Genomic DNA, 27920 nt, shown 5'->3' on the forward strand with positions numbered 1-27920 from the left:
TTCTCAGATGCTGGTGGGGAGAGAGATGAAGGTGGCAGGGCCATGCCAGCCAGCCCAGGCTGCCCCCAGGTTTACCCCCAGGGGTAAGATCTTTTGCCCTTTTGGCCAGGACTGGGAAGCTGGGAGCTGTGCTGTGACCCTGCATTTGCTTAGCAGCGTGCGAAGGGCGAGGAAGGCACTGGGCACAGTTGGGCCTGGTACACCTGGGTTCTTGCCCCTGATCTTGCGGTGACCTGGGGCAAAAACCCTTTCGTGCCTCAGTTATCCCCTTCAACCTTTTGGCCAGGCCAGGGGTGGCTGAGGAGGGCTTGCTGATACAGGGAGACCGACTAGCCCTACCTTTATGGGATGCAGTTTCCACAGGCAGAGATGACTTGAGGCAGAAATCCCGGCATGTGGGGGCCCCAGTGGCGATTGGGATGGTTGAAAGCTCATGGATGGAGGCAGGACAGGGCTGAGGTCTGGAGAAGGGCAGGGGCTCAGTTGAGGTCTGGCAGGAGGAAAAACCCAGGCATCTTGGGTCCCATCCTACAGGATCAGCCTGGCCATCGCTGGGGGGTCTCCGAGCTCCGGACGGGGACACATGATGCTGTGGGGATGAGGGGCAGGAGGGGATCCCAGGGCTGTGGGCTTTGGAGCGGGTCTTGCCTCACCAGCACCGGATGGCTGGAGGACTGGGGTCAAAGCCTGAGAGTGCCGATCGGTGCTAGCAGCTGGGCGAGGGCAGGGGCTCGGCTAGATGGACCCCAGCACCCTCCCACCTGGCTTCTCCATGATGCTGTGCACTGGCACCCAGTGCCAGTGCCCCTGGGGCCCTGGGCAGGATGGCTAGTGAGCAGCCAGATGGAGGGGGCAGGGCCATGCAGCCATGTCTGTCTGCCCTGGGCTCTATCCTGAGCTCTGCTGCGGTAAAATCCATTGCCCCTCCAGCTGGGACTGGGAGCAGGGCTGTGCTTAGTAGCAAAGGAGGCACTGAACTGAGCCTCGGGACACCTGGGTTCTAGCCACTGGTCTGCCGGCATCCTCAAGCAAACCACTGCGTGCCTCAGTTTCCCCTCCAGCCTTGGTGTCTATCAAGCCTGTCTCTTTCAGGATACAGCCGGTCTTTTTGTGTCTCCGCAAATCCGGCCCCTGATGCCTGCTGCTGCCCCCTGGCTGCTATGGCCACTTTGATCTCCCCATATCATTATCATGGTCACTGTGACGTGGCTAAAAGGGATGTGGAATTAAAGGGTGGGACTGGTTGCCACCAGATGTGGTGGAAGCTGAGCGTGTAGCCATATTCACAAAGGGGCTGGACCTATTCTTGCAGGAAAGGGGCATTAGGAGCTAGCACAGGAGCAAGGGGCATGGCCTGTGAATCCGAACTCCCCGGGGCAAACCCTGCTCAGACCAGGTCACCCTCCCTTCCAGCCTCCACTCTCTGCTGCCTTGTGACACTGGAGCCCAGGCAAGATAGACCTAGGGTCTGACCCAGTCCGTGGCAGCTCTTCCATCACTCACATGTGTTACCTGTAGTACACGGCACTGCCGGTATGGGACAGCCGTGGCACAGCCGTGGTGTTTTTGCCCCTGCTGTGGACATGCAGGGCCAATGGATCTGGATGTGCAGCAGGAACAACCCCTAAGTCCCCTAGATGCTGGGTCCCGGGAGCTGGGGCCAGGCTCAGCGGAGCATGACGCCCCCCCATATCGCTGCACCCAGAGCCCAAGCCCACCCGCCACAACACGGAGGCACATAAGAGGCTTCACTGCCAACCGCGTTCCCCCCCCACCCCCCCGGTCCCATCCAGACGCCCCCCACCAGTCGTCGCCGGGCCCGTTCTCCGGCCCATCTGTCCGCTCCCGGCGCAGACAGCCCGGCGTGCCGAGCCCCGGGGCGTTCCAGCGCGAAGAAGGAAACCTGGACCCAGTTCAACAATCGTCATTTTAATGATAACGCCAACGAGGGGGAGCAGAGGGGGGCTTTGTTTCCCCCTGCAAAATCCACGAGTCACAGCCACGGCTCTTCACAAATAGTAAGGGAGGGCCTTAAAAAAGAGGGTGGGGGGGGAGGGATATACACATTCATTTCAACAGAAGTCGCATAGAATAGAGGTTTATTTTATTTTATAAATAGTCCACGCTCCCGGGGCCGTGTCCATCCCAGCCCCCTCTCCCCCTTCCCCTCCCCCCCCACAGGCAACGACTGGTTTATTGAGGGGGGAGTCTCTTCTCTCCAGTCCAGACCCTCCCCCTTTTTTTGATGGACACCCCAAAAACAAACAAACAAAAAAAGAAGAAATCAACTTTGTCCCATGATCAAGGCCACTCGGGTAACGAGTTCTCTGTTCTCAGCTGCCAACCATGCAGTTGGCGGGAGAGACGGGGGATGGAGGAGCTGGAGCTGGTGCCCACTCCCCGCGGGGGTCTCAGCTGCACGGAGAAGGGGGTGTCGGATGCGGCGGCTGCGTGGGGAGGGGGAGAGGGGAACAGATGCTTGGGCACACAGAGCAAACAGAAGCGAAGGATGCAGGCGGCGGCAGGGTTTCCACGCGACGGGGATCTGGGCAGGCCGAGGGGGTTATGCCAGCCCCTTGGAGCCAGACAGGGGGGTCCTTTAAGACTCAGCACCCCTCCTCTCCAGCATCAGTTCTGCTCCCCGGAGGCCGTGCCCCAGGCACTGTCCGGCTGTGAGTCCTCCAACCGCCGGCCAGGGCATCAGTGTCCCCTCCTGCCCCAGGCCGGAGGGAACGGCTATCAAGAAGGGGCCGGGGCTCCCCTTCACTGCATGGGGATGTACGGCCAGTTGAAGCTGGAGCCGGAGAGCAGCATGTCCCGGATGAGGGTCTCGATGGGGGTCTTGCCCACGAGGCGGACGAAGAAGAGCTGCTCGATGACAGGAGCCGAGACGATGCGCAGGGAGGGCAGGCGCAGCAGCAGGCGGCCGAAGCGGCTGGGCTGGCTCGGGTACTGGATGCGGACGTACTCCTCCAGCGCGCACTGTGACTTCTCCTGGACGCTCTCCACGTGGCCCAGGTCCGAGAGCCCCATGGCATCTGCGGGGACAGCACAGCAGAGCGGGGTGAGGGGACGCGACCTTGTGCAGGGGGATCACTGGGGCTGCACGAGGAGATGGGAGACTGTCCCCGAAGGCCCCCCCAGCTACGAAATCGTGTTCCTGCCTGGCACCAGGAAGAGGACCCAGGAGTCCTGCCGGTACCTCTCGCCCTCCTTCCCCAGCCACTGACCCACGTGCTGGGTGGCAGGAAAAGACCGCAGGAGTCCTGCCTCTCTACTCTAACCACTGGACTGTACTCCCGCCTGGTGCCAGGAAAAGACCCTGGGAGTCCTGACTCCTCCCTGCCCTGCTCCCTCATCCTTCTCTAGCCACTGAACCATGTGCTGGTTTACTAGGAAAATGTACCCAGGAGTCCTGACTCCCTGCTCTAACCACTGGATCACACTCCTTACCTGGTACTAGAAGAAGAACCCAGTTGTCCTGGCTCCCAGCCTCCCACTCTGACTATAGGCCGGGTGCCAGCAACAGAGCCCAGGTGTCCTGGCTCCTCTGCCTCCCTATTTCAGCTTCCTTTTGATCGGGGAAGAGGTTTGCTTCATGCTAGACGCAGTCGTTCCTGACCTCGGCCACCTCTGTGCCTGGCAGGGTCATTTGGCCTTTCCATGGGAGTCTGCCCTGCTGCTCGAGCTGCAGCTGGATAACCCTCCCCAGCCACAGCTGCAGCCCTCGGTCCCCACAGCATCGACCAGGGCTGGGGGGCATCCCCGGATGAGGTTTCTCCTGCGTTGTTCTGGGGGAACCTGATGTTTTGGCCCCTGTTTCTTTTCCAGGAGATCCCCCCAAAATCAGCTGAGCTGAGAAATCCCTGTTTCAAACCTGACTGCATCTCACCCCTCTGTTTCTCTGCAGCTGGCTACGTGGGGGGCTGCTCTCCTCCTGCCCTTCTGCAGGGGCTTCCTGTGCTGAGACCACCCTGCCACTAGCAGTGGCCACCTCGTGGGGAGTGGAGGCATTTGGCTGGTTGATCCAAGAGGTGTTACACCGACACCGACAAGGCAGGGCTGTTACACCAACACTTAGCCCCAGGCTCAAAGAATGGGCCTGGCGTGGCTGGCTCCTATACCCATACAGCAGGCTGGGTCACTGAGGGGGCTGGGACATGGCAAGGAGAATCAGCTCCGTTCTCTCTATTTCAACTCGTTCCTACAGGTTCTCCCACAGGAAATCGGACCCCGCTCTGCAGGACTTTGCCAATTAAACAAACTGGAGCAAGGACAAAGAAGGGGAACTGGAGCATGGGGCAGTGCCTTGGGTGCTCCCCATGCGGGACTGGGGCTCCCTAGCACCAGGCACTGTACGGGGCAGCTCTGGAGGACTCCCAGCTGTGGGGGATGGCAGCGCAGCTCAATGGAGGCTTGATTGCAGTCATGCCCAGGACATCCCCAGATGTCCCCTCTTATAACACCAGATCTGCCCTTCCCCGTCCAGCTCCTTCCAGCACTTCCCCGTTCCCAGGATCTTTCTGTGCCTTCGTGACGTCTTTGGGAGGTGTCTTTGCTCCCCTGGGGCAGCCACCGCCGGGTCCCCAAATGCTCTGAGCCTGCCCCTCCCCCAGCTGTGAGCCAGGCTTAAAACCCCTGGGATTCAAAAATAATAATACCGTATTTTCCTGCCTACAACGTGCTCTAGAATAAGGCACGGACCTGGGTTTTGAAAGGCAGCACGAAGACAATCTCTCTCCTTGTAGTAACTGAGGAGCAGCAGCCAGGGAGCTCAGCCTGCCCCATGTTTGGGTCCCTGTGACCGAAACATGGGGCTCTTCCCCAATCCTGTGCTCTCCCCCAGCCAAAGCTGAAGTGGCAGAAATTGCCTTCACCGTATTTACCAGCCTATAACATGCAGCCCAGTTTATAGCAGCTGGGTTGGGGGTGGGGGAGTGCATGCTATATGTGAGAGAGTACAGTAATAATACAGTTGGGGTTCCTGCTCCTTTGCCTTCTAGATTTGGAGCTGGCATGGGATGGCCACATACTGCAAAGGCCTGAGGGGGCCTAAAAACCAGGACGCCTGGGTTCTGATCCCATATTCTCCTGGAATAATAGAAATCATTCTCCCCTGCTGTGCCTCAGTTTCCCTGCATTTAAAGGTGAGGCCAACATGCAAGTGGCCCCTTTTACACCCAAATTGTGGGAGTCAAGCACTGCAGGTGACATATTAGTCCCTGCAGGTCTCTCTGCTCTTTACCCAGGGGTCCTGGGGCCGGGGGGTGTCTGGGCTCTGCTCAAACAAGCTGCTTTGTAGCCACGATGCTGGGGATGAATCATGAGATCCTGTTGGAGAATCGGACCAGAACAGCCCTATCAGTCATTCGGCCAGGCCTGGCCTCTCCTGACCCATGCCAGCTTCCTGTCCCTAATCAGAGCAGGGGACTTCGACCTGAACAGAGGTTAAGGAGAGTGGCTCACAGGGGTACCTTAATACCCTGCCAAGTCTCTACCCACCTGCTCCATCACACCAGACCCCTGCCAGCCAGAACAGCCCTGGGGCCCTTTCACTCTACAAACGGGTCTTTAATTAACACAAATGATGACCCAAGAAGCAGGGCGAGGGCTGGACGAGGCACCTCCGTGGCACTGTCTGCGGCGCATCCTGGTACCTATGTTCCCCCTAGTGCTCTCAGCCAGCAGTTTCCACCGAGAACAAAGCAGGCTGTGGGCATTTCCTGATGCCTAAGAGACTCTGGGTTTCTGAGACAGGGAAAGGATGAAAAGAAATTTTAATTTCAGGCCCAGACACTGCTCACAGCCTAATCCATGGAGACAAGGCTTTGAACTCTGGGCCTGCTTCGGTTTTACACTGTGGCTGTATAGCTCAGCGATGCTCAACCAGGGTGCCATGGGACCCTTGTAAGGGTGTCGTGCACTGCTAGCACGGTGAGGTGTGCTAGCACCTACAACGAACCTCGAGACAACCCCAGAGATTTTCAGTAGGAATTCAGAGCGTCAAACCCCACTGTACTTTGCAACAGAGGAATCACTCTTATTCTTCTGGAGTCAAAAAACGAGTGGAAAACTAAGAGCTGGGATCTTCTGAGAGGGGACGTGGGTCTGAAAAAGCTGCGAGCTATCCATCTAGGGCGCTTGTACATGACACTATCAACTAGCCTACGTATTCCTGAGTGCACCCTGTAAAAAACGGCCAGAAATTAGCATACCATCAAGATGTCTTAAAACAATTAATTTGGGGTTCTTTATTTTCCCTGCCCTTTCGGCATCCTGTTTTCATGGATTTTTTTTGCTGGTGCCCAAAGAGCTAAGATTTAAAAAAAATAAGAATAAAAAGCTGCATTTCTAATGGTCTCCTTAAACAACCAGGGTCTGGAGGGTTAGAATAAATGACAGCAATGTTGAGAGTCATCATCAGATCCCCAGATTTGCTCTGCTGCGCTGTTGTTTTAATTTGGGGATTGAACAGTTAAGATGGAAAAAGGAGCAGCTTCAGGAAAATCCAGTGCTGGATGGAATATTTGCTGATACTTAATAAAATCCTCTTGTGAGACTAAAAATTTGCGGGGGGTAAGTGTGAACCAGCAATAGAGAAATTTTCATATTTTGTTTTTTGGGGGATTATTGCCAGTTTTACTAACGAGGCTTGTTCTGTGGCTGGACTGAAAATCTTGACAAGCAAAATGGCATAGAAGATGAGAGGTTAATTAGCTCCTTTTTTATATATAAAACTTTCTTCTGCCATTTGCCAGTTCAATGGGTTGGGATTTTCCAGCGGAAAGGACAAAAAACAACCAGTTCTGCCTCCTTCACCCCTTCCCCCCCCAAATCATACGTAATGACATTGTTCTTGAAAAGTACAAAACAAACGTCACTGGAAAGGGCTAGCAACGTTTTTCTCGATGACCTCTTTTAGCCGGATTTGTATCGGGCTTTAACAAAATCTGTTGATCATCCAGATCTGGGGGTTTCGTTTTAGTCGTATTTTGTTAAGTCTTTAATTTTTATTAAAATGCTTCTTCAAAATAAATTGAAAAAAAATGGACTTGATTTTAAATATCTGGAAAGAAAGCAATGGACTTGGAGTTTTCTGGTGATGCTAATATATTTTGTTTGCTTGGTCACGTCGAAGTACCCTACCTTTACTGCGCAAAATCGACAATGCAGATTGTAGCAATGGTTTTGAGTTGGATTTGTAGCATTTTGAGGCTGGGGCTGTGAGCTTGCACTCAGGCGCTGGACAGACACATGGTGAGAGAGAATCGTTGCCTCCAGGACCATATAGTTTTTTCACATGCAACTAACCTAGCAAAATGGTGATTTTTGGTGCCGTTTTGTAACGTGCATCTAAATAATACACACTGTGTACAAGAGCCCTATATGAGCCACACAAGGCACCGGAGATTTGTTCAGGGTAACAACAAGTAAGTAGCTGAGCTGGGACATCTTGCCTGGTCTCCTGAGCTATAACCCACTCCTTTACCCCACAGAAGGCTTGTGCCTCTCAGCAATGATGTTACATCCTTGGAGAAGCCAAGAGAAGGCTTGTCCACACTGGTAAATTATCCTGGTCTGATTACCCCACTATAGCCTTAATTTGATATAATTTGTGGCTCTTAATTTGTTTACAGAAATAGGCTCTATTTAATGTAGCCTAAATTCCCACCGAAACATGCTGTTACAAAGGTTTACCGTATACAGCTCATACTATCTATATCTATAGCTGTATCTCTTATATAGATATAGCTATATAAGGTATATCTATAGATGTATCTATATAAGATATACCTATATATGTGTTATCTATATAGAAATACAGTATACAGCTTGTACTATAAACATCTATATCTATATACCTTATATAGTTTTATCTATATAAGGTATATCTATATCTGTATTATCTGTATAGATATACCCTATATAGCTTGTACTATGTGCATCTATATCTATATCAATATAGATATATATACAGTATAAACTGTATAAGGTAAACCTTTATAACCTATATAAACCTTTATATGTATATTTAAATACAGTGTAACTTTTCTGTGCAAAAGTCTTCATTGTAGCCTACACTGAGATAAATTACTCAGTAAAGAGCGCAATTAGCAAGTTTGCCAATTTGTCTGATGTCTCGTACTCCTGCCTCTCTCTCGAGTGCGAAATGAAGTCTGATTCTCTTTTTCCCACCTGTGTGGTCAAGAGCTGAGGAAAGGGGCTGGGAGAATAATCTATTTTTTTGTTTCATCAAACAAAACTAAAATGGCAAAAGTTTTTTTTTTCTTTCCTTTTCTTTTTAGATCACTTGGGAATAAAAACATTTCCATTTTCTGGATGAACTGAAAAAGAAAAGTCGTTATGAATTGAATCAACACCCCCGCAATATATAAATAATTGAATAAATAAATAAATGCTTTTGTTAATTTTTAATGGGCTTCCCCCCCATTTTTTAACCTTATTTTTAAGATGAATGGTGAAGCTTTTCGGGTTTTTTTTAGTACAAATGTTGTTTTTGAAATAGCAAAATAAAATGTGCTATTTAAAAATGCTGAAAAGAAGCCTTTGGGCTTTTGTGAAATTATTTTTTTTTTATCCAAAGGTAATTGATTAATAATGTTATCCTTCAAAACTATATACTTTTGGCAAATAAAATATTCACCTCTCTCTCATATAAATATATATTCTCTATCTAGCTACACACACACACACACACACACACACACACACACACGTAGATTATATATATCTACATACATATACATACTAGATAGGTGGTATCTACATACACACACATATGCGTGTATAGATTATTATAATCTGTGTGTGTGTATGTAGATAGATTTTATATATATACACACACAGATAGATTATATTAATCTATCTACATACACGTGTGTATGTAGATATGTATAAAATCTATCTACACACACACACAGATTATAATAACCTATACGCGCATACATGTGTGTATGTAGATACCACCTATCTAGTAGGTGTATGTATGTAGATATATATAATCTACACAGACACACACATACATATTTATATTACACACGCATACACACACATGCAGCTCTGTGAAAAAATTCCTTTAGCCCTGACGAGCTCAGGTATAACGAGTAAGCCCTAAAACAAAGTGGTCTGTTTTTAACAGTGTTTTTGTTACGTTCGTATGGCTTTTAATATTCCTATTCCTTTTAATAATACTTTGGCAATAGATAAACCTGGCAAGAAGTATGGTGGGAGAAATCTACCTGACGGGGGCTGTGGATTTATACTTCTTTTAGTGCAGGGAATTTCACTTGAGAGAGTCCCTCCTTGAAGAGTCAAAGAGTATTTGTACACAGCACGTTTTTGGTGCTCAGTTGGGTAGAAATGTTTCCCTTGGAAGTCAGGCATTTGATTAAGAGTGTGTGTGTGTGTGTGTGTGTGTGTGTGTGTGTGTGTGTGTGTGTGTGTGTGTGTGTGTGTGTGTGTGTGTGTAACTAAGAAGGTTTGTCTAAATGTTCTGATCTTCCACTAAAAACATCAAAACTTTGCAGAGAAACCCCCATAGTTTCCGTAATCGGCTCCAGCTGAAATGCCACTAAATTATCCAACCCCTGCAGAAATCCTTCATCCCAATCACCACCACCCTTAAAACGCACAATCCAAGCACTGCTTCTTCTTCCAGATCAGTTTTCCCGCTCGCTGTGGGAAATGGAAGAGTCCTTCTGCTCAGAAATCGATTTTCCTGCCTTGTTCTTTCGCAGCCGGGGCTTGTTAACCTCCCACCAGACATGCCGCAGTGCCTGTTTTCCCCTAACCTGGGTCTATTCACTGATATTTTTGCAGGAAATCAGCAGTGTAGAGGGGTGATTCTTCAGCAGGCTAGTCCCATACACATGCCGTAGGCCAGGGTACCACCCAGACACAGGTACCTCTGCTGGCCTATGCCCGTCTAAGCCAACACCACCGCTCTGACTACATCAAGTGAAACAATGGGATTAAAAAAACTCCCTCCCAGTGCTTTCTTCGAACACTTGATGAGACGGGATGGGGATAGTTGCCTGTTTTTCACTGAAATAAAACAGTTGGGGAGTGGGGGGCGTTCTTTGTATTTTCCCCCATCTCTCTACAAAACAAGGAATGGAGAGAATGAGAATTCTCCCAAATGAAAAATAAAAAGGATCAAATATTTTCCCTTCTTTTTTGATTTACTGGAAAATCAGGTACCTTTCTGGAAATTGTGGGATGCAGTTTACAGTTAGGCATGTGAATGGATGCTTTAATGCCTTAAAGTGCTGGGCGATTCTTGGAGGGGTGCAGCCCAGCTCTTATCTGGCCCTCTGTGGGGCTCAGGGGGCCAGAAAAGAGCTTGGGAAGACAGGGGATCCTCAACAGATCAACCCAGAGATCCACTGCAGCACTGGTGGTGCCCCTGGGATCCCTTGCAATGGGAAATGTCTCTACCTGTCTTGGCAAGGAGCATGCCACCCACTCCCGCCCCATCAGGACTGTGGGGTCACTGGGATCAGAGGTCTCCAGGCTCTTTTGGGGATGTGGAATCGCTGGATCCCTGCTCTGTTTCCAGCCTCTGTTTTGAAGCTGCTGGGGGAGGGGGGAAGGCCAGGCTCCTTCCCCGTCCCCTGACCCTCCTGACCTGCCCCACAGGACCCAGGAGCTTGGCCCGACCTCCCAGTGGCCTCAGGGCCAGACTGGGCCATTGGGGGGGGAGGGAACACCTGCCTGTAGCTCCGCCCCCAGCCCCACCCCTTGGCATGATTCACCTGCAGAGCAACAACCTCAACCAAGAGCCACCAATGAGAAACAGGCCTGCCTTAGCCCTGCCCCCGGCCTGACACACGGGGTATGAGGGAAGCAATGATTTGCACCAAGAGCCACCAATGAAAGAAAGACCCACGCTAGCTCTGCCCCTTGGCTTGACTCACTTGATGTGAGCAAAGCAATGACCTCAACCAAAAACCAGCAATGAGGGACGGACCTACTTTAGCCCCGCCCCCTGGCCCAACTCACTTGCTATGAGCAAAGCAATGACCTCAAACAAAAGCCACTAATGGGGGATGGGCCTACTTTAGCCCCACCCCCCAGTCCAACTAACTTGACATGAGCAAAACAATGACCTCAACCAAAAGCCACCAATGAGGGACAGCCCTGCTTTAGTCCCACTCCTCGGCCTGACTCACCTGCCCTACACAAAGCAATGGCCTCACCCAGGAGCCACCAATAAGGTGCAGGCCCCCCCTCACTCTGCCCCCCACACCCCGCCTCACCTGGCGTGAAGAGGGCAATGGCCTTTAGGCAGGAGTACTCGGCAGAGTCGACGTGCAGGGCTTTGAGCTTCTCCACCTGCTCCTGGAAGACCCGGATGTGGTCCATGAAGGCCACCACCCGGTCGGCCGACATGGGTGAGGCGTGGAGGCCGGCGGCTGCCAGGAGCGGGGCCACATGGAGGGGCATGGAGCACTGGGCGGCGTTGAGGACGAAAAGCTCACTCCAAGTCATGCGCAGCAGGGACACCTGGTCGGCGAGCTGGAAGTCGGGGAAGAAGGGGATGTTCTTGGCCCACTCGATGGCGCTGAAGAGGAGGCGGGCAGCCAGCTCACAGATGTTCTCGATGCCCATGATGTTGTTGGGCTGCAGGCACTGGGCCCCGTAGCGGGAGGTGGGGTAGGGCTCAGCCCGCAGCAGCAGGGAGATGAAGCCCGTCAGGTAGGAGTGGCCATTGTAGGGGTCCCCGTTGTTCAGCGGGTACTGGCCAGGGCTGTTTTGTGTATGAGCCATGCGGCCCCGCTGTACGGCTGGTCCAGGGAGGAGAGGAGAGAGAGAGAGACACACACACATACAGGATCAGGCCAAAAGAAAGCATGGAGTCATGGGAGGGGGTGTGTGCTGGGGGCGGGGCTAAGGCAGGGCTGTCTCCCAATTGGTGGGCCCACCCAGGAGGTTGCCCCCTTATGGATGGAGCTGGGACTTCTACCTTAAGCAATGTCAGGCTCCAAGGGATGCTCTTGTGGCATCAGCCCTCCTACCAATGCACCTTTCTGACACTACCGGGACCCCTCCAGAAAGAACTGGGCTGGGGAAGGATCAGCTCATGGGCATGCCTGGGTCTAGAAGAACTAAAGTCAAGAGAGACCGAGGTCCTTGGTTTTAATATGGTGCTGGAGATGTGTAATGCAGAGAAACAGGACCCAGATCTAAGAAGGACTTTTAAAGCATCAGGAAATTGTGCTTGTGCAAACAGGCATGCAGTTGCAGTGCATGACAGGGCAAAAAATGTGGTGTGTACATATGCTCCCAGCCTTCAGGAAAAGAAAGCATAGGAATGAGAGCAAGGGAAAGAAGGAACCAATGGGGCAGGTGGATTGGTGACCACGGTGTGATGGCATTGGCATGATCAGGGCTCTGAGATTCTCCACCTCTAGGCAAAGCTGCCAGTAACCAATGGAGAGAGAGAGGGAATGGATGAAGAAACAGCCTCTGGAGAAAGTCATCCTACCCCCAGCCTCGGAAACACCTCATTCCAGAGACTTCTGCAGGGTGGAATATTTTTTGTGGACTAAAAACTAGTTTCTGTGCTGGTGAGAAATAGTAATTTCACGGTACCGTCTTGTTTTGCATAGTTGCATTCATTTCACCCAACTGCTTGTTTGCAGGCAGGGGGGAAATGGGCACCCAGTGCAAAAGAAGAAGAAATCAAAGGTCTTGTTGCAGGGTTTTTTTAAACCAAAACATTTCAGTCTTTCCATTCAAAGCAGCTTCTCTCCATGAAACATCTTCAGGGAGGAGGGAAATGAAATCATTTAAAAATAAAAGTGCTAAATGCATATAGAAAGGTGGTTTGGGCAGGGCTGATCCTGCATTGGGCTAGATAACCTGTGGAGATCCCTCCCAGCCCCACTGCTGTATGACTCTATGTCGGTCTGGATTCAATGAAACATTTTAGACTTAACCTAAAATGGGTTTTCTTTCCTCTCAATTTTTCAGTCGCCAAAAATACAGGAATGTTTCAGGGTTGGTTCAGTTGGAAACACATGGAGTGGGTTTTTTCTCCCCATTTGTGTTTTATTTTGAATCACTGGCAAACTGACAAACCTGGCCCAGAAGCAGGGTAGACACGCACCTTCTAGGCTAACTGAACAGGAGGTGGAGTTTTCATGAGCTCGATGTCGCTTCATCAGGTCACTGCACCTAACAGGCCCTGGACACAGCTTCTCCTTTTGAAAGCTCAAAGCATGCTCAGCTCCTGGGAGCTTCTGGTATCCAGAACATAATGTTACTTAGAGAAGCCAGTCTGCATGGTCCAGTTAGAAACGGCCAGACTAGTTTAGACCTAGCATCCCACCCCGAGCAATGGGCAGCTGCTATGTATGATGCTGGCATTGAGCATCCATGGGCTAACTTCTTCCCGACAGTCATTCTCCTCCTGATCGCCCCCAGCCCTCCTGATTTGAGCTGTCTGGAGGGTTCAGTTTGCATTTCAGGACTTCTGTATTTGCTGGCCACTATTAGGCCTTGCAAGAAGCCACAGTGGGTTAGAAACAGAGCCAGGATGCCCTGATTCCCCGTGGCCCCAGGACCTTTGCAGGTGATGGGGGAGCAGACTCCACTCATCCTCGATCCCCTCAAACCTGTGACATTAGAATAAATGACTCCCCCTTGCCTTAAGGTGCTCTAACACACTGCTTTGGGGGTGGTTTGTGGGCCTGATCCTTTCTTTTGACCAAGAAAGTTTTGCAAGGGCAAGGTCTCCCTGACATTACTGCTCATTGGACAGCCAGTGGGTAGGCTGAGTTTGCTGGGGGTCAGACTCTGGTCCAGATCCCAGTACAGTTTGCCTACAGCCCCCAGCACGTAGGCAAATTGCTTGTGCATTGTGGGCACAGCGTGGAGCCCCTGACCGTGGGAACCCATCCTGTGCCCGCACCTGAAGCTGCGGTTCCCACAGAGCTGTCACTCCAGGAGCGTTGGGGCACAGGTGCCCGGTGCCAGCCAGCCTGAGGGCATGTGCAGGGCAGTCTCTCCCCATCCAATACAGGAGTATCCACCCCGGTCTCCCCTGCCTTATACCCTTTTCTCTCCTGCCACCCTGGGACCACATCTCAGCCTCGTGGCATCTCACTTGGGGTCTTTGCTGAGCTAAGGATTGGCTCCCCTTCGACACAGAGGGTTAGACAGGGTTGGAGTGGGAAGGGAAAGGGACTTCAGGAGCTGGTTGGTTTCTTGGGAAGAGAGGAAGAAAAGGGGCCAAAAAAGGGGCCTAATCCAGTCCTCAGTCCCTGGAGCAAATCCCCATTAGCTGTGGATGGGTCTCTGGTCTCCTGAGCAGGGGCTGAAACCCTGGGGGCTTGCTCCATTCCTGCACCGGCGGCTCTCGGGGCCAGGCACTGACGTGCGTTTGTCCAGAGCCCCAGATACAGCTGACCAGAAGCCACGCTGAGCTGGGGAGGGGATCTCAGGCACCCGGGGGCTCAGTCTAGACACGGCTCCTTCCAATTCAGCTGTCACCTTGTACCCTGTAGTAAGGTTTGGTCCGTCCACCACATCCTTCACCCAAGCTGCTCTAAAGGCCCGAGACCCTCCACATGAGCAGGTCTTTGGACCCGGCCACAACTGACAAACATCCGCCCAACGTCGTGGTGAAACAGGAGGGGGGTGACGGCACCATCCTCCAGCCCCCATATTCGGGGGGGCCAAGGAGGGGTTTTGTGGGTTCGATCCTACAGCCACGGCTTCTGCAAGCGCGACCACAAGGGGTCTCACAGCCTTGCCAGAATCAAGGCCCCAGGACATGACCTGTTCCCTGTCTACTTTCCTTCCCCCTCCCCTGCTCTGCTAAAACGCTTCCTCTCGGTCTGCCAGAGTTAGACAAATCAGCCAAGGCATTTCTGAGCTGGTGAGGCCAAAGGCTTGGGGCAGGACAGGGATGGAGATTAGGGAGCGGGGGGAAAGCATGGGGGAAACAGATTTTTCAAAAGGACTCATCAGCTGGCAGCTCCTATTGTTCTCCTCGAGAGGAAAAGGCTCTGCAGAATCAGGCCGCTTGCTTTCAGCGCCTAAAGGGGAGCCGAGAGGTCCGTCAGTCTTGCAGAGGCTGGAAGGCTCTGGGCTCCCGCAAGATGAGAGCCTGTACAGAACAGATCCAGCCTCTTGCACAGATCATGTGGGGGGCATGAGCCCTGGGGGTCTGGCTTGGGGCACTCGTTAACAAAGACTTAATTGTGAATAAGTCCCACCCGACCCCTGTCTCTTCACGGGTGGCACCGACCTCTTCTGCACTGTAACATCTTTCCTTTGCGTCCTAATCGGACCCGGTGCTTCAATGCCCCCCACTGGGACCAGTTTCCTCAGGAATTTGGGCAGGTGTCTGTCCTTGCTCCATGCCCAGATCTGCACTCAAGGTGGGGCACTGAGTCCCCCATCTGCTGAAGAGTATGAAGAACTGAGATGCTGTGGGGTGCTGGATGACGGGGGTAGGAAGATATCCAGAAGCTCTGATGAAAACTGGGATCCTATTGTGCCTATTCTGTCTGTGTCCTGCTAGGAGTGAGATCTGCACGCCGCCATCTCTACCAGCTAAGATACAGCCTGCCGGACCCAGCTGGGTTTCACTAGGTGCCGTCAGAGAGGCCACCGTGTTTGTTTTCTCCCACCTTTGGGTGTAGGAGAATTAGATCCCTGAGTTGAGACCGTGGAAGAGCTCCCTCTTGCCCTGCCCCTTGCACAATCATTCGCACTAGTGCAAGACCCCAACCTCACCTACACAAGATATAGGTAAATCAGGAGAATCAGACCAGTGGTTCTCAACCTATTTAGACTCCGCACCCCCCTTTGAGAAGGCCAGCTGTCAGTTTTCACTGTGGCACCCTTAAAAGGATCTCATTGCGCCCCAGGGTGCTGTGAATCCCAGGTGAGAATCACCGCTGTTAGCCTGGGGGAAGGGGGAGGGAACCATTTATCTGTGCAAGTGCTGGGGGGTCAGGAATGCAGCCGGGAGCCAGGAGGGCCATGAACGACTTGCTCAAAGCAGACCCTGCCGGAGCGGGGAATATTTTGTTCATTGGAAAACACAAACTATAACTGACTGGATGACTGGCAAAGGTGGGGCCAACAAGCCAAAGACTGCAAGGCAAAATCCTCCCAGAACCCAAAATGCCTCAATAGTTCCAGCATTGCATTGGACCAGGTTCTGGGTTTTCACTTCCAAACCGCACTGGACCGAGATGCAGCCCTACGTGTATTTTCAGCCAACGTGAAGGTAATGCCAGGAATTCAAGCCAGGCTATACAGGCTTTTCCCTTTACACCAAAGCAAGATTCCAGGGGTGGTGGGTGGGTGGCAATAAACCCTTTTCCCTTCTCTGTTTTCATTTTCATTTGTTTGGCGGGGACAGTAGGAATCAGTCGTCCCCCAGCTCCAATTGAGACAGATCTCTGAGAGAGAGATGGCAAAGGGAATTAGCAACCTCGGTGGTCACGGCGTTGGTGGGGAGGTGGCATGGAGGGACGGTGGCCAGCTGTCTTGCCCAGAGGTTAGGTTTCTGAGCAATAAAGATACCGAGGTGGTTTTGCAGCTGGGAATACACGGGGTTAATCAACACTAGTTCTAGCCAGTAAGGAAGACGGCATGAAATGCTGAACCCTGCTTCTATCCCAATGCGGGGGACAAGCAACATGGGCAAGGGACTTGATTCTCTGCTCAGCCCTGAGCTTTGACCAGCAGCTTGAGCCAAAGTGGTGATCCCACCAAAGTAGAAACGGGGAACCTGACTGCCATGTCCGTCAAGGTATTTTCCACGCAGGAAAATTTTTCCCGCTAGGGCTTTACGCTCCGTCTGGTTCCCAGCACTGAGATCCCAGCTACTACCTCATTATACCAGCAGCCCTGTCTGCCAGTTGTTTTGCTCTAGGAGAGGTTGTGCAGAGCTGGTTTATCATAGAAATCCTAGAGCGCTTGTACACACAACGTTTTTTGCCCTTTCTTGCACTAGAGAAGTCAGGATGGGACTTCCAGAGGTCACATCCAGTCCAAACCCCTGCCTGAGGCAGGATCAGTCCTAGCCAAGCCATCCTCACTGGGGCCAGGCTCATAGATGCTGCAGATACAACATCTATGCACAGATGCACAGGCCCAGTTCGGTTATGACAATGGTTGTATGCAGCAAAGCCTGTTCACTGGCACTCGGGGGTCAGCTTCTCCCTTTTGGAACGATATAAATTAGATTGAATAAAAGCCCGTCTTAGCAGAATACAAGCATGCCAACAGGGTTATCTGGGATAGCGCTGTTGGTTTCAATCAGTGGTGCTCAACCTTTTTAGGTTTGTAGGACAGATCCAGCACAGGGACATTCCCCTCCAGCCTGACTTGATCCAGCCATGGGGTGTCCTGACCCTGCCCACACAAGGTCATGTCATCAGGCTGGCAGGTCTGGAGACTGGCAGCAGAGGAGTGGCAATGAATGCTGCCGTCACCCCCCGACACTAAATTTCTGGACCCCGAGGCCTGATGATGCAGGTCTAGATCTAGCCTGCAAGCTGGAGGTATTATGATTGTGCAGATCCGGTGATGCCGTTAAAGGGATCTCGCGCCTCTTGAGAATCACTGAGTGAAACCCTTTCTTCCATGCTACACACCTCATCTTTGACAGGTAGCCAGGAGCAGATAAATATTAATTTTCTGATTTTTTTAGGGGCCCTGCAGGCCACATAGAATGGCCTGGCAGGCCGAATCTGGCCTGTGGGCTGCATTTTGCCCGCCCCTGCCTTATAGCCTATGCACTATCATCCAAATACTCCTAGTGCAGATGGGAGCTATAGGAAGAAGCCTGGGTTTTCTGCCGATGTGGCTTTTTCCCATCCTCATGAGCAAAACAGGCTGGACTGGTCCAAACATGGTTTCTCTGGTATCATGGCCCTGATCCTGGGGATTTCTGCTGGTATGGTTGTATCCATTCAGGGCTCACTTGTGGTCTCCCCCAACCCACAGAGCGGTGCTGATCTAGTTTCAAAGTAGCCCAGCAAGCCTGCAGTGAGTGGGGTTATGATGCTAACACTCGTGAAACCTAAAGGGAAGGTGAAATTCTAGGATAAAGCCCCTCTTTACCCCATAACAGCATCTACACTAGGGTCTGTGCCAGTTTGGCTGCACTGAGAAGGAAAATCACACTCTGAAGTGGCACTGGAGTTATGGCAGGACAAAACCTGCATGTGTCCACGTGGGTTATCCCAGAACAACGCCTTTCAGGTGTTCACATGAAGGCGTTACCTACACCAAGATAACCAGAGCAGTGCAACAGGCAGGCCCTTCCTATAGACAAGCCAAAAGGCCACTTGGGTGTTGGGAAAGCGGCTTTGAATGGGCACAAATCTCAGCCGTTGCAAAGGCCCATTGTAAATGAAGACGGGGCTGATTTGCCCCCAGCTTTGCCCGGGGCCCATAGAGGATCGGGCAACGGGAGAGTCTTGCAGTGGGATATAAGACCCGACCTTCCAGTCTGTATCCAGCAAAGGTTTTTCATGGGAAATCGTCCCCCACCTGGGCTGCAGGGGGGCGAGATCCTGCCTGTGTCACCAAGACCATGGGTCTGGGGGCTCTATAGGGGTAAGTGAGAGCCCACCACATCCTAATCGGCAGTGTGGTGGGGACTGCTGGAGACAGGGCTGGGTGCAAGGCTGTGGGGGAGGCCTTTACCTGGGGCTGGAGAGACTGGAGCCGAACGCCCGAGCTAGCACAGACCCGCTCTCCGTGAGTGAAACAACACCATTTACTACCTCTAAGTCTCCCCCCCCAGGCTCAGGGGCAGGGATAGTTTTCCATCACGAGCTTTCCCGGCTCAGACAGGGCCCCGGTCTCAAGAACGTACCCCGAACTTCCACCTTGAAAGCCGACGACTCTCTCTAAAAGACGGACCCTGGTGTGATAGGGGAAACTGAGGCACAGACTGGGCATTACCCCCCCGGGGTGGGGGGGCGGTCACCGATCCAACCAGCAACATGACCCGCGTGCCTCTCTCAGGCCAACGATGGTGCTAACGATGCTGTCTTGGAACGCGCCTTTCCGCGAGTTAAAGCCGCCTCCCTAATGCTGTGAAATGAGACGGGGAACAACGCAGCGAGGCCTTGGCCTTGTTTTTCACGTCCCCGAGGTGGGGGGGAGAAGAAAATCTGTGTATGCAGCAAAAATCCCTTCCCCAGCAGAGATTCTCTGCAGCCAACCCCTCCGGGCCCCCAGCTCGTTGTTACTAAGGTACTGAACGCCGTTGAAATTGGATGGAATAGAGGATTCACACTATAGACAAGGCATGGAATTAGTGGTGTCGAGACAATATGGAATCATAATCGGCTGCAAACAACCCGAGTCTTTCCTCCTGCTTCACTGTAAATGGCTCTGGGCTCCTGCCACACGCAGTGCAGTCGGGTGACACTGTGCACGGCTCCCCCAAAAGCTTGGTAGGGGGGAAAGTAGGGCTTTGTTTAAGGGAAACACAAGTGATTCTCCATCCCCAGCTCCTCGTGCGAGTCACTCTGCTCCCATCAATGGGATTGCTCAGGCTGGGGCGAACAAAGCACTGCAGTGACTTTCCCAGGGCAAGCTGCAGCCTGGGAAGTTTGGGTCACCTGGATGCAAAGACCCCTGGTGCTAGGACGGGTGGAGGGGTGTCTTCTGATCCCTGCTAAGCAGACACATAGACATTGCCTTGTAAATTCTCGATCTGCAAGATCCAGCGGAACCGATCGCAGCCAAAGCGTGTTGATTTTGCTGGCGCAATGACAGGATTTTCTGCTGCCCCTCCATGTACAGGACTCCCCCACCCCACCCAACCTCCTTACTGAAGTCTCACTAATTGGGGATTTTATAAATAGTCCCCCGTGTACACATCCATGCGCACTTCTACATGGAGCAGAACCGCAGCTGGTGTCACTTGTTCATGCACCACTGAAACGGTAGGGCTGGGGCCCCACACACCGGCTGATCTGCATACACATGTGTATGTGTATGCCTATGTGGGTATGTGTGTGGGGGGGGGTGTATGTGTGAGTGTGGGCATGGGGGGGGTGTATACATATATACTATATACATATGTGTATGTGTGTGTGTGTGGATATATGCATGTATGCAGATATGGGGATATATATGTGTGTGTGGGTGTGGGAAAAAATGTGTATGTGTGTGGGTATATATGTGTGTGTGTACGTGTGTGGTTATATATGTGTGCATGTGGGTGTATGGATATATGTGTGTATGTATGTGTGTGGGAGGTGTTTGCGTAGGTGTGGGCATGGTTATATATATGTGTACGTGTATGGGTATATATGTGTGTGTGTTTATGTGATTGTATATATATATGTGTGGGTGGGTATTTATGTGTGTGCATATGTAGGTATATATGTACACACACACACACACACGGATGTACATATATATATGTGCTTATGCGGCTATAGATGCCAAAACCCCTGGGACTTGCCATCTCAAAGCAGTTCCAGGCAGCTTACAAGCACTAAAAATTTAAGCCAGTGGATTTCAATCTTTTTTCAGTTGCAGACCCCCCCCAAAAAATTTTGAATGGAGGTGCAGACCCATCTGAATTTTAACTATGGGTATTCACATGCTTTGGGTTGATCACAGTCATCTTTCGCAGACCCCTTAGACATAGCCTGCGGCCCCCAGGGGTCCACAAACCACAGGTTGAAAACTACCGATTTAAGCCTAACGTCCTTCCTGTGGGGTTGATTAGACCCAGTGCTTGCCACAGCCAAACTCGTACAAGTTCAATTTCTGGTCTCATTAGCCATCTACTTTCCGCAAGTCCAAAAGTCTCCTCAAGCGCATTTGTTTGGAGCAACGCTTCAACCAGCTAACCCATCACCTACAGCTAACCCATCACCTAACAGGCCCAAGCTGCAAGCCACTGGCTGAGAAAATGCACACTTTAAAAATAAATAAGGAGAGAGAATAAATATACGGTTGCCTGCAATAGCAAAGACTAGACTCAATAACCCAGCAGGGACAAATCTGGGGACCAATTAGGAGAAGGCCAGATCCTGATCCTGGTCCCCAGCCTAAATTTGAAGCAACTGCCTCGACTTGAAAAGATTTATGCTGCCTCTGAGCTCAGAATCAGTGCTGATGCCCTGTGTAATGCGATGGGCCGGGGGGGGAAGGGGGGAGATTTTATTTTGGCTTTTGAGAACAAAAACAGCATTGTATCTCTGCTTAGATCACAAAATTTCCATCAGGAGGAAGGTGCCTTCCTTCTTTGTCAGCGAAATACCGTGTAAATTTAGGGGAATACAGCGACTATTAGTAATAATAGCACGCAGACAGATCTGGGAACTGAAAAAGATATGTGATCTCCATTAAAAAAAAAAAAAAGGATTCTGCTACTTCTCTTCCAGGCCTTGAGGGTGCTGCTGCTAATGTCTGGCAATTGGTAACCAAATAGCGGTTATCACAAAAACATGGATTTTTATATCGCCTGCGGTAATCGCTTTATTATTTAGAAAATAGGTGGCTTTCTGAGAATCAAAGGTTTATATGGACTGTGTCTAATTACAGGAAACAAACCCAAACAAGCGAACTTGAAAAATAAATAGACGCCGACCGCAAGGTGATTAAAAGTGATTTAGGAGCCAACCTTTCAAAACAGCGTGGTTTCCATTGCAATAGTTTAAGCAAGCTATCCGGATTTTCCCAAAGGCTTCTCCGTGGGAGATGCAAGTTGCCGAGTGCTTTGCAAACTCCAGCGGCTCCAGGACTTAGGCCAGGAAGAACGGCCGGCTTTTGGCTGCCTTCTCAGGGCAGTGATAACCGATTTCACTTTTGATTCAAATAAGTTTCACTTTCTGGCCCTCGCTCCCGGAGAAATCCAGGGCAGACTATTTATTTGGTGGAAGAATGGAGCCCTCTCCTCACTGGTATTAAATACAAAAAAAATTAATCCCATTAAAGCATTTGATTTTTGGGGAGGGGGGGAAAAAAACTTTTCCCTCTGACACACTCTTTTGTTTTTCTGTATAAAATCTAAAGAAGGGGCCTATTAGTCTAATAAAAGATATCACGTTTCCCTAAAGAGCCTTGTCTGCCTATGTCCTTAGAACAACGCGGCTACAACCAACACCCCTGAAACAAGGGGCCCAACTTTATCTGACATCCTCCCTCAAAGGAAAAGGGGAGTTAGCAGTAGATTATTGTATCGGCTTGGTAGTGTTAATGTCCGTAAAAACAGTCTAGGATGATGGATGCTTTAGAAAGCAGCTTAGTAATACCTCCACAAACTAAGCGCCCTGATGGCAAATCCTTTCGACTGGGCAGTTAAACGACAGAGTAGCAGCAGCGAGCTGGCTAGCAGATTACTTGCCGCCTTTCCACGGGAAGGGACAAAGGTGCTTCAGTGGAGGACGGGGATTTCTCCTGATCGTTAGAATAACTAACAAAAGCCCATGTCTGCGGGGGATGCTGCGAAACGGGTCAGGGGAATGAACGTATTTCAAGATCGGGCAGTATCGTTAAGACCCCGAGCGCCTTCACGCCTACAAAACAACACGGATGCAACTCAAAAGCAGAATCAAGTGGTTTGAAAGTTCGGGAAAGCAACAAATACTCTGGATCCTTTTGGCTTCCTCTCTCTTTTCCCACGTCACGTCTTGAAAGCGAGATTACCCTTCAGACTAGGCTGGCAGAAAGATATCTGCAACTAAACTTCCCTCAAATATTCCTGATCCAAGATAATGGGAAGCAATTAGAAACATCCCCTGGAAAGAAAATTGTTCACAGTAAAGTTTGTCCTTCTTTCATACACTCAGGAATTTTTCCACGGGAGACTTTTTGTAAATTATATTTGAAGATTCAGGTGTTTGGGGGGGGTCCCTCCATGAGTGGGATTTTGTGGACGGCGACTATCATTTCCAGGACCCAATCCCCATCGCTACTAAACGGCTGGGAATTAAAATAACATTTCAAAACCTTTTCTTGGCAGTTTCAACCATGTCTGTGTTCTGCCCAGGAGAAGGGGAATCATTCAAACCATATTTCATAGATTCATAGATGTAGGGTCAGAAGGGATCTAAGTAGATCTTCAGTTTGAAGCCCTTTGAATAAAATTCTAGATAGATAGACAGATAGATAGATAGATAGATATCTCCTAAATCTAAACTGCTGGGAAGAAATGATATAATATTTGATTCTAAAATCAGAACAAACTCAAGAGATACGGTAAATCAATAGGTCTTGTCCTAGAGTAGAATCTAACTCGCTAGGACAAATATTTACCCAGAAAAAAAATCCCAGGTTAAATCGACATTAAAAAAAAAAAAAAGAGAGAATACATGGAGGAGGACTGTTTGGAATCTGTCAGCACAAATGTTGCTTCAGATTTTGAAGAAGCGCTAAAAAAAGTATCCTCTCTGTGCATGTCTGATCTGAGAATCCACTGATGTAGCTCATCCTGCGTGATGAAGATGTGTTTCTCAATGAATGGGGGACAACAGGTTTTTTTTTTGGTGAAGGGCAAGACTCTGGTGGCGCTGACTTCAGTGCTAAGACATCAGCTTTAACCCAGCAGCCCGACGAGACACAGATCTGGGGTTCACGAACTGGCTCCTTTTAAATGAGGCATAGATCTTGTCCAAGTCGAAGAAGGCGTAAATCTGCATCGTGCTCATTTGACCTCCCCGGAGCCATTCGGCAGCAGAAGATCTGGTTACTGGAAGGGGCGTGTGTCAAATTATGCTACAAAGACGGTTGCTAATTGCAGCTGTTTCATCAATTTCACGTTCACGACTAATCGGTTAAGATAGCAGCTTCCAGATGTGAGTACGGCCCTATGCAACTGCCTAACCTGCTTCAGGACGAGCAGAGTAAGGAGCTCTGCGGTGGGGAAAGAAAGAGATGTAAAGCAGTCCCCCCTTCCCAACTTCCTTCTCTTCAAGTCAGGCCCAGGATCAGAGCAGGATTAAGCAGCAGATCTGACAGGGGGCTTGAATAAAGGAACGAATGCACACAACTGAAGGCAAACAATGAAGGAAGGAAATAGACTGAACCGCACGGCTTGATCTGCTATAAATAAGGATTTTACCCTGCTGAGACTAATGGTGACAAATAAACTTGCCAGAAGCTTACCTCCATCTCGCCAGCATGGGATAATATATATATATTTACAATTAGCCTGGTAAGAACGGCTAATGCCCTCCAGATCCGTTACTAAGATCCAGAGGAGTCAGCATTTCATGAAAAGAAGATTAAAGCCACAAACGCATTACGGCATCCGACTGGCTGGACGTTTCACTAGAAAGACAAGGCAGAGTTTTCAAGGAGAAACGCCCCTGCTCAGGGAATTAACTTGCCTCGGGTTTTTTTTCCCTAGGTATGTTTCCAAAGGGACATAGATGAGATCAGATCTTTGCCACTCGATATAACTTGCTCCGTCCCTGAGAGAATGACAGCTTTTTCTGATATAAATCCCATGGCATGATTTTTAATGTACCGGTAACTGTATTTCCACTTCTGTATCATCACCACTTGGGACTGTTAGCAGTGCAGACTGTGCTACACACTGGGGTGCTTTGCCCACCGGGACTTCATGAAAGAAGAAGGGTGTTTGTGGCTGAAAGTGTGCACAGAACAAATTTTCCAACTATTTAGTTGATCTAATAAAAGATACCACATTTACTCAAAGAACCTGGTCTACCTGACTTCCTGAAAGAGACCCAGAATCCCAACCAGCGAGCCCCTGGCCCATGTCTCAGTCCTCCCTGCACCCAAATGGACAGCTGACGGCAGGGAAACATTTCTCAAGGGAGCGGGGAGCTGGGAAAAGGGGCTGTGAAAACTGCAAGCTGTGATTACGTTGCAGTTCGCACTCAGTCTATTCATATAACAGTGCGTGTTATCTCCCCGGCTAAACCTAACCTGATTTTAAACCTGGTGATACAAGGAGGGTAAATCCTGTAAAATTCGTGCCAGCCCTTCGGCAGATTCCTGTTACCAAGTGTTAGATTATTACTATTATATTATTACTATTATAGTTCGGCCCATCTCACCCCAAGCACCTTCTATATGAGAAGAGCGGGGGGGAAACAACCCTTCCCAACTCAGCAGAGAGCTTTCCCTATAACCTGAACCCTGTTTTAAATCCAAAAAAGAAACCAGAATATCACTGGTCCAAAAGATCGACTGCAGTCAGGTTAAATATGGAACAGGGTTATTACGTGGTCTAACAGAGACAGGATACTTTGGAGGTTTGGGGGGGTTTATGGATCTTGCTTTTTCTTGTGTTAAAAGCAAGATACAAAAAAGTCAACCGGGGGTATTTAGGGGGTGAAAATGGCAGCTGTGGGGAATCAACATGCAAGGAGTTTGAAGGGGGAGTGAGGACGAGTTTGGACCTGGTGAGGGAGAGAAGGAAAAAAACCAAAAAGAAACCAGCAAATTCGAGGGGTGACTGTGCGGATCTGAACGGTGCATGAAAGCGCTGGGCCGGCGGGGTAATATCGGCCTGCCGCGCCGCTGCACGGCTAACCCTGGATTGAAAAAACCAGCCCGCTACCAACCTGCCTCAGCGGAAGGGGATCAGCAAGTAGAAAAGAGATGAGTCAGGAGCCCACCCCCGTGCCCCAGCACACCCTGACATGTCTGTAGCCTGCAGGCTTTCCGCTGCTCCTGATCTCCCCTAAGAGGTGGGATTTGGGACTCCCTCGGCTATGGGGCAATGCACGGGGCGTGCGGGGGGTGAGGCTGAGAACGCACCGTGTCCCTACCACCACCTGCCACTAGCCACCGGGTCTCTGGCCTGGTCCGGGGGCAGCGGGGCAGGGAGAGGACCCTCAGGGCGGGAGATGCTGTGGGCACAGGACTCGGTCGCCCTCGGTCCGGTCCGGAGTTGGGGAGAATAAAGAGCAGAGCTGGAAGGGAAGGAGGGAGGGAGAGAAGGAAAGAGAGAAAAGGACGAGAGGAGAGAGGAGAGAAAGGGAAATGAGCGGCTGGACCCAGGGGGTGAAGGGGAGAGAGAAAAGACACAGGGGAGAGAAGGGCCAGTGAGAGGGAGTGAGCAAGGAGAGGGAAGAGGAGGAAGAAGGGAAAGAACGAAAGCAGGCAGAGGAAGAGAAAGCCAGCAGCTCCCTCTGCCCTTCTCCTTCTCCGTCCTCTCCCCTGGGCGAGAAGAGAGGAAAAGTCCTCTCTGTGCTCTCCCCTTTGCTGCTTTTCCCCCTCCTGTTTTGCACTCGGACTTTCCAAGAGGGCGAGACCTGGGGGAAGGAAGGAAGGAGGAGTATGGGAAGGAAGGAGGAAGGAAAAGGCAGAAGAAGAAAGAAGTCGGGAAGGAGGAAGGAAAGATGAGGAGAAAAAGCAAGGAAGGAAGGAGGAAGTGAGGGAGCAAAGAAGGAAGAAAGAAGAAGAAGAAAGGACAAGGAGGGAATGAGGCAGGGAGGGAAGAAGAGGAGAAAGAAGGGAGGAGGACAGAAAAGGACTAGAGGAAAAGCCAGGAGGCGGGAGAAGAAAGGGAAGCAGGAGGAGTGGAGCCTGGCAGGAGGGCCCGGGCTCACCTTCGCGGCGCATGCCGACCTTGAGGCACTTCTTGAGGCGGCAGTACTGGCACTGGTTGCGGTGGTGCTGGTCCACGGGGCAGTCGCGGTTGCTGCGGCACGTGTAGCTCAGGTTGCGCCGCACCGAGCGCTTGAAGAAGCTCTTGCAGCCCTCGCACGTGAACTGCCCGTAGTGCTTCCCGCTGGACTTGTCCCCGCACACCATGCAGTCCACGCTGGGCGCCTTGTCCGCCGGCTCGGGGCCGGGCGCCGCCGGGCCGCCCTTGGGGCTGCCCGCGCGCGCCGCGCCCGCGCCCGCGCCCGCCGCCGGCTCCGGGGCGCAGGGCGGCGGCGGGGCCCCCGGCGGCCCCCCCGGGATCTGCTCCTGCCACGGGCTCACCACCATGGCCATGCTCCCCGCCAGGGCTCCGGCCCGGCGGCAAGGGACCCGGCGGGGCTGCGGCTCCGCGGCGCTCAGCGCGGGCCCTCAGCCGCTCCGCGGCCCCATCGCGCCGGGCGGCGGCTCCGCCGGGCTCGGCCGCGTCCCAGCGGCGCTCCGGGGCCTGCGGGCGGGGGAGGGAGGATCCGTCAGCCCGGCCGGCCCCGGCCCCGGCCCCGGCCCCGCCCGGGCACCTGCCTGTGCGTGCACGTGGGCCTGCGGGGGGCTGTGCGAGTGTGCATGTCTGCCCGCGTGTGAGCGTGCATGCCTGTGCGTGCGCGTGTAAGGGCGTGTGCGTGTGAGCGCCTGCGTGTACCTGATCTCACGAGGTCCCTTCCAGCCCTAAACTTCTGAGTCTGCATGCGTCCATGGGTGTGCGCGCGTGTGCATGTGCGTGCCTCGGTGCGTGTGCCCGAGTGTGTGCATGTGCGGGCCCGCATGTGCGTGTGTGTCTTGACTAGACCCCCCTCCCCCCCGCCATCCCGCCCGCTCTGCCTCTGGCCCCCCAGGCGGCTCCCCCCGCGCTCCGGGTCCCGCCGAGGACGAAGACACTGAAAGTGGCCGATCTCCGGCCGCGATCCCCCGGCCCCCAAACCAGCTTGCTGGGTTGCAGGAAGAAATCCCCCTTCTGCGGCGGGGGAAGCGGCCCCCAACTCACCCCGAGCCCCGTCCCTCGCGGCGGGCTCGCGGTCCCCCAGCCCGGCCCGGAGCGGCGGAGCGCCTGGCCCGCGTCCTTCCCCCCCGGCTCCGAGTATTCATCACCCGCGCGTTTCTCGGGATTTTCTTGTCTTCCCGCCCCCTCCCCCTCCCCGCCCCCTCCCCCCCCCGGGGCTGGGGCCGTGCGTGTGTCTGCGGCTCGGGCCCGCGGGGCAGGCGAGGCCCCGCGCCGGGCTCCCCCGGGCCCCGCGCCCCGGCCCGGGCAGGGGGGCTGCAGGGGTCGCGCCCCGGGTCCC

The 27920-nt window shown here is 52.0% G+C and overlaps 1 protein-coding gene across 1 annotated transcript; it reads right to left on the reverse strand.

Moving 5' to 3' along the window:
* Nucleotides 1-1914: 1914 nt before the first annotated feature.
* LOC149861192 (nuclear receptor subfamily 2 group F member 5-like) lies at nt 1915-27762 on the reverse strand. The gene is made up of 4 exons (XM_090052708.1): nt 27626-27762; nt 26550-27091; nt 11280-11807; nt 1915-3038 (listed from the first exon to the last, which is right to left on the reverse strand). The coding sequence occupies exons 2-4, from the start codon at nt 26938-26940 to the stop codon at nt 2764-2766; spliced, it is 1194 nt and encodes a 397-aa protein (XP_089908834.1). The 5' UTR covers nt 26941-27091; nt 27626-27762; the 3' UTR covers nt 1915-2763.
* Between the last annotated feature and the right edge of the window lie 158 nt (nt 27763-27920).

This window comes from Crocodylus siamensis, chromosome 6 (assembly GCF_052110815.1).
Source record: "Crocodylus siamensis isolate JL-2025a chromosome 6, ASM5211081v1, whole genome shotgun sequence".
In the NCBI taxonomy this organism is placed as follows: domain Eukaryota; kingdom Metazoa; phylum Chordata; order Crocodylia; family Crocodylidae; genus Crocodylus; species Crocodylus siamensis.

What these genes read in the sequence shown, in the direction of transcription:
- LOC149861192 (XM_090052708.1), bottom strand. Translation starts at nt 26,940, where the DNA reads ATGGCCATGGTGGTGAGCCCGTGGCAGGAGCAGATCCCGGGGGGGCCG. An exon ending in GGTCGGCATGCGCCGCGAAG is followed by an intron (nt 11,808 to 26,549) that starts GTGAGCCCGGGC and finishes TCCCTGGACCAG; the next exon opens with CCGTACAGCGGGGCCGCATG. An exon ending in CATTGCCCTCTTCACGCCAG is followed by an intron (nt 3,039 to 11,279) that starts GTGAGGCGGGGT and finishes CTGTCCCCGCAG; the next exon opens with ATGCCATGGGGCTCTCGGAC.